Consider the following 6,460-nt stretch of genomic DNA (forward strand, 5'->3'; position numbering starts at 1 on the left):
TGCGGGCCTCCGAAAGTGATGGCGGGGACCTGGGACGCAAAGAGGTGAGTGGGTGATGTGAGTAGGAGATTGTGCGGGGATATCTGCACCTTTCCGAGCGGATTGACACGCTTGTACCATTCCGGCTTGTCGCGATGGACGTTTATTTGGCAGAGGGTGTACTCCGCGCCCGCCTCTTCGAGAGCAATATGCGCCTACCAGGAGTTCGCGTTAGTGAGGACATGTGCAACATCCATGCCAACTGTTGGGACAGACCCGATGGCCGTACGGCGAGACTTAGTAGAGTGGTAGGTCAGACACAGAGTTTCTATAACCCTCAACGAGAACAACTGACCGTGGTCGTATACAAGGTGATCTGCTCGGTGCAAGGCATGTCGGTGAAGTGGGATGTGTTGTACGAAATCCATTCTGCATGCAGTCTTTAAGTATCAAGTTCGAATGCATAGGCTCCGAGCTGCTCTGAGTCAGTAGCCGCGCCAAGTTCGCAACACGCATCGTACCTGTACACATGTGCCACGGCTTAGTTAGCGAAACGATCGCAGCATTGAACATCAGACGTGCCTGTGGTGCCGTCTCCACACAATCCGGTAAGTACTACATTTTCGTATTGACAGTCTGATATTCTCGAGACACGGCAGGGAGTACTAGTACTACGACAAGGCGCCGCGGCCGAGTCTAGCAAACTTCTTTCATTTGCGCACAGGCTAAAGAGTTCTCTCGGTCATTGCACGCAGTCCATATAGTAAGTACAAGCGCTCCTCACATTCTCGAGACACGGCGGTGAGTAAGTACTACGACAAGACGCAGCCGCCGAGTTCAGCAAGCTTCTTTCATTTGCGCCCAGGCCAGGGACACTGCGCGCCCGAAAGGTGGTGGGCGCTACGACTATATCGGGTGATTAGCTCCGATCACCAGGCAAAGTGTCGGTTTACTAGTGGGTAGTGAAAGTAGTGGTGATCAGGCCCTTTCGGAGTTTCAACAACTACAGCGGTGATAATCACTGTAGTCTATTCAAGGTTTGGCGCTCGAGAGAAAGCCAGGTTGGGCCAAATAGGGACAAACATTGGGAGACCAGTGGCAGCTTGACAACCGTCATCTCTCTTGTCCTCAACATCCAGCAGCTCGTCCTCGTCGTCCTCTTGAGCTCGCCTGCTCTTACACGCTCTCTGTGGTCCTCGTCTGCTCTTCTAGGGATTTACCTCGCTATACCCGGATCTCCCCAGTGCTCTACGGTCCACCTGCTGTGAGCTGACAACCGCTGTCATCTGGTCGCTCGCTCTCTTCAACGTCGACACTGTATAGCTATCAGGTCGCCCTCTCTGAGGATTTGTTCCGCTCAACTGTCAGTACGTGCATTGTTCTTGCTTGTGCATCAGTATCTATGGCGCCGTCGCTCTGCTTCCTAGGTCATCTTGCTTGCCCTGCTCTCCCTCGCACCAGCTGTTCGTGCGCTGCTCATGCTTTGTCGCCATCTCGCAACTGCTCGGCACCTTGCGCTACTTACACACACGCTCTGGCTGGCCATATCCACATTCACGTCGCTCGGCTCTCCACACCCTGCCCACATCTTGCCTGCGTCTTATCCGACTGCTGCTATGCTCTGGCCTACACTGTTGCGCGCTCGTCCTGGTGTCCTGTGTCTCTGCTGGCTGGTCTCGCTCGCGCCCTGCCTGCATCTCTGCGCACTCTGTCTCGCGCTTGCGACTCTGCCTCTCACCCACGCCTCGCCCATGTCTTGTCGGCGTCTCGAATCCACTTGCGCCCACGTCGTGTCCCGTGTACGCTCGCGCCTGCGTTGTGTACGCTCGGTGTCCTCGTGCCATTTCGCGTCCTCCCCGTGCTCGCTCCGCGCCCTCGTGCTCACCCCGCGCCCTCCTCAGGTCTGCCCCGCCTACATTCGCGTCTACACCGCGTCCGGTGCACGCTCGCTCATACCCCCATCCTGCCCGCGCCCGCCTCGCCCCTGCTGTATGTGTCCAATACGATATTCTGCATGTATCCACTCGTTGCCAATCAATACATACGTCGTTCATCCCAATCAAATGGGAGCTATACATGTCATAGTGAAAACCGTAGTGCAATATAGTGTGAATCACCCGATATCAGAATTCACCCAGATAGTTGCGTGTAGTCACCCATTCCGCCCAGCTGCACCGACATGTTGAATCGTTGCAAAATAAGGTTGAAATTTCCGGATTTCGACACCACTAAAAGTAGTGATTATACACCGGCGCCAGAGTTGCGGAGTGGGTGAGAACAACCAGTTTTCGTTGGTATTTTCTCTACTTTAGGTATAGTGAACTAAAGGGTGATTTTCACAATGTATCGGTCGTACAGTGGGAGTCTTCTCGCGCCTTGCGTGCAGTCTGCAAAGTTGGAGCGCTCTTCGTTTTCGGGGCTCCGTTATACGTGGGGCCGACGGCGGTATTTGGGACGCGGTCGACAGCTGGTACGTCGCAGACCCGTGTGTTCCAAACCCTGTAACGGTGACATTCGCAGTGTCGCAGACGAGAGAAGCGGGCTTCGATGCTTCTGTGCTACGTCCGCCTCGAGGCACGGGCTGCGTCGACGGCGGGTTCGTCGCAGGATACGCTGGCGTATGGACTGGACAGTGCTCCGCGACGGTGTGGACGGGAGACTTCCAGAGTCTCAAACGTGTTAAATACGCAGCGATGCAGTCGTTGGCCCCCCGGACGGTCGCTAGGGCCCTCCTCCCCCCCTGCGTGTCCGCTGCGCCGTTCTCCCTGAGCATCTGCGATGGAGTCCTGGGACAACATCTCTACACCCTCGGCCTCGGCAGCTTATGGAGCATCCGATGGGGCGTGCCCGTCTGACCCTACCGACGCACTCTGCCATCCATACGAGGACGCGTATCTCGAGTCCTCCACTGGCAGGGTCGCGTCCTCATACAACGAGGCATCCTACGCGGATTCGCACCTGGCGTCCTTCTCGAGAACCGACCCCTCCACCGGGCGGCACAAGTTCGCAGTGGTCAACCCTGCTGACCTCGGACCTGCCCCGTGCTCCCTTCCCACCGGCCGTGAGGATGACATCCTATCCTCTCCCTCGTACGGGTGGATCGATCTGGCAAGGGAAGGCGCAACTACAGCGGACTCCGTTTACCCCCAGCCATCCTCGAGCTCGTACAACGGAGCTTACTCGCTCATGCCAGTCTCGGACACCGACGATATGCTGTCCAGGCCGTTGGGGATCCCTTCTGACACTGGACTGTTCGTTGGCCACTTCACCGAGCGCGAGCCGCTGCGCCCCCAGGCCACCGCTGCCCCAACCATGATGGGCTGCAATTACTCCAACCTCCCCGACCACGCGCTCGACACGCAGCACCTCGCGCACGGCCTAAGCAGTCGCCGCGGTGGTGTGTGTGCCCCGTCGCGCTACGACTTCGCTTCTAGCTCAATCTACAGCCTGAACCACGGTAGGACCATTGTGAGCTTCCGCATTCCGTCTATCGCTCACTATGATTATGCGACAGCATACGGCACGCAGGCGCAGGAGTTGCAGGCTCCTGAGGTCAACCGGGCCCAGAAGGTCGACTATATGGCCGCGGAGGCCCTAGGTCTCGACCATGCAGCGCTGCTTTCACCACCCAATGTCACGCCGGGCACGTCCGGTGTGGGAGGTGCCCCGGTCACTCAAGCCTCCATTATGGGTACTGAACGACCCACTGCGAACGGACGCAAGAAGTACCTATGCAACGTTTGTGGTACATGTGAGTGTTCAAATTCGCTTATTGTGTCCCGTGGTCTGTTGCGGACTCCGAGTTGGTGTCCTGCATGCTCATATGATCGGCGACGTTCTTGCTCATTACGGATAGCTACTGACCTTTGCTTACAGGGAGGTCATCGCACAACCGAAAACAGCATCTCGCGACGCACGACCTCGCCCGGGTTCGATACTGCTGCCCCGGGCCTCAGCTCGGCTACCACTGCAGACCCGGTCTCTCGTGGAGCCGCCGAGGCGATATGTGGGACCACGTCCGAGACAAACATCCCGGCTGCCCCGCGCCTCCTAAACAGAAACGAGACAAAAACAACGAACCGCGGCGCTCCGAGCCGCCCCTCTATTAGTAGTTAGGATTCGCCACCGCCACCGCCACAGTACGTCCTACCCATTCCGTCTCCCACTGCTCACATAGTACTGATGTTCCCGATCCTGGACTGCACACAGCCTAAACCCGAGACCTGCCCCAGCCGCAGATCATGACGTCTTGCATGCCAGGCACGTAAGTATCCATAGGCACTGGCCTGTGCGTGCAAGGCGCCATGATGTGGTCGTGCTGGGGCCCGACGCGCCGCCGGGGGGCGTCCCCGCACTTCGAACTGGGAGTGTGAGGACGTCTTCGGGCGAGCGTGTTGGGTTGTGCGGGGTCCAATCATAAGGGTGGTGACGGCCGCGGTGTGGGCGGGTTTCAACAATCCGCTCGTACAGCTCTCGAGTTTTTCAACTCGTCGTGTTTTGTGTTACAGTTCTCCCAAAGTTCTCGCTTGTGAATTGCTCTGCTTTCGTGTTCTCTCCGTGTTGTTTACGCTCTCGAGCCAGTCCCTTTCTTGCCTTGTACGATATGCTGTCGTAGACATATTCTCTCGTGCGTTGAAGCCTCTTCCAGTGCTCTCGAGTCTCGATATGATCCGCTTCGCTATGCACTCGCTGTACCTTCGTCTACTATACTCTATATCATGCTGTGGCGGTGTTGCACCCGACCGACGGTCTGCCTCAAACAATATGCTAGAACTCTTATGACACGGTAAGCGGCTAGGCTTCTACAGTACGTACTGTACAATGGGAAAGAGATGAAGAAACGCGGAGCCTCCGGGTGCGACTAGGCAGAACTACAATGTACATATCGTATGTCGTAGCGAGGCGCCGGTTAAGGCGGGGCGTGCGGTACGGTGGTGATACAGTGCGGGGCGGATTAGAATGGGTGGCGGGACTGGGCGGGGATACGATATCTACTCGTACTAGTACATGTACACGTGTGTAAGGTCCGTTAGGATGGCGTTGATTCTTGAGGCGGTAGGGAAGGATTGGGGAATGAGGAGAGGTGAAGATGAAAGGAAATGAAGGGGAAGGAGAGAAAGGAGATTTCAGAATTACTCCAGTCTGCTGATGATCGTCATGAGCCCGGGTACGCTTCGCGCCTTGTCGAGCGCCACTGGCCGCTGTGGGTCCAGCGTGTCTGAACGCGCTGCTGAAGCCGTATAGTGGACCTACAAACATGGGATCAGTATCGTCGCTCAGTACATTCCAGACGCCACCAGAACGATGGACCCCACGCGAGAATATTGACTATGTGCAGCCGTTGCGAGCGGCGGCGCGAGGGCTACTGTCACACCGCCGAGTATGCAAAACGAAACGTGCAATGCAAATGTCGCGCGCTATACTTCACCTCGTCCCCGATCGGAGATGCGGATATGCATATGCTATCTCGCTGTGCATATCTGGTCCCGCGGTAGTAGGCCCGCATACCTGCTAGTAATGCCTGCTACATACTGACCGCTTTACGCGAGATGTGGGGGAGGAACTCTGGGGTTCTGGTAATAGGTGGCATCGGGGAAGTACTTACATAGACCTTGAACGAACCGTCGGACCGGTGCCTAGGCCCGCAGATCGTGCACGTCCACCTACACGCGCACACATGAGCGCTCCGGTCCCGCGAAGCTAGAGATGAAGGGACGTACTGCTCATCAACTAGAACGTTCGCACCGTACGTCTGCGCCTTCTGGTACAGTGCGCCACGGACCGCGCGCAGCAGCTTGGTGGTGTCAACACCGTCGCGACAGATGAAGGTCTCGTCCTGTTCGAGGTGGATCTTCTCCGTCTCCGCAGACACCACGCCGTGAAGCGCGGTGTGCGTCTGTGGCGCGTCGCCTGAGGTAGACTCTATGTGATGGGCCTTTGCTTTCGAGCGGTGGCGGCGCATCCTAACGAAGAGGTTCGCGACGTTGGAGACGCTGAGCGGCATGAGGTGATTGCTCGAAGACGAGGTGGAGGATGAGCGCGCAAGAAGCGGTGACGGCGGTGGGGAAGAAAGCGTAGTCATGTCGGGCAATGTACGTCGACGATGAGGAGAAAAGAGCTTTGCGAAAGAGAGATAATGGAGGTTGGGAACAGAGATGGGCTGCGGGGCGGAGACGAAGGCGTGGGCGACTCATGTTCGCGGTCCCAAATAGGAAATGTCTGCATTCTCACTCTCCGCCACAACGTGCGCACTCACTCTAGGTATGAACCTCCTATGAAGGGGGGGTGCGGGTGACCCCCCGTGGGAACGTCTGAGTTGGAATCCCTTGGTGAGAGAACGAGCGGGCTTTCAATGGATGGCTGAAGCTCCCGGCCCTCGAGAGCTCTATAGCGGACTGTGGGCGACGTATCACAATAAAAAAATTGCTCTTGGGGAATGCTGTCTTCTCCAAACCACCTCATATATTTTCAGGATTTTCAG

The 6,460-nt window shown here is 56.9% G+C and overlaps 2 protein-coding genes across 2 annotated transcripts; one reads left to right on the forward strand and one right to left on the reverse strand.

Moving 5' to 3' along the window:
* Window positions 1–2,757: 2,757 nt before the first annotated feature.
* Window positions 2,758–4,095, forward strand: TRAVEDRAFT_51287 (uncharacterized protein; the record flags this gene model as incomplete). The annotated part of the gene is made up of 3 exons (XM_008043845.1): window positions 2,758–3,436; window positions 3,494–3,717; window positions 3,856–4,095. The coding sequence occupies 3 exons, from the start codon at window positions 2,758–2,760 to the stop codon at window positions 4,093–4,095; spliced, it is 1,143 nt and encodes a 380-aa protein (XP_008042036.1).
* A 1,016-nt stretch (window positions 4,096–5,111) lies between these two features.
* TRAVEDRAFT_130298 (uncharacterized protein) lies at window positions 5,112–5,983 on the reverse strand (the record flags this gene model as incomplete). The annotated part of the gene is made up of 3 exons (XM_008044178.1): window positions 5,112–5,228; window positions 5,585–5,642; window positions 5,700–5,983. The coding sequence occupies 3 exons, from the start codon at window positions 5,981–5,983 to the stop codon at window positions 5,112–5,114; spliced, it is 459 nt and encodes a 152-aa protein (XP_008042369.1).
* Between the last annotated feature and the right edge of the window lie 477 nt (window positions 5,984–6,460).

The sequence above is a fragment of the Trametes versicolor genome (genome assembly GCF_000271585.1).
Source record: "Trametes versicolor FP-101664 SS1 unplaced genomic scaffold TRAVEscaffold_10, whole genome shotgun sequence".
NCBI classification, from domain to species: Eukaryota; Fungi; Basidiomycota; class Agaricomycetes; order Polyporales; family Polyporaceae; genus Trametes; species Trametes versicolor.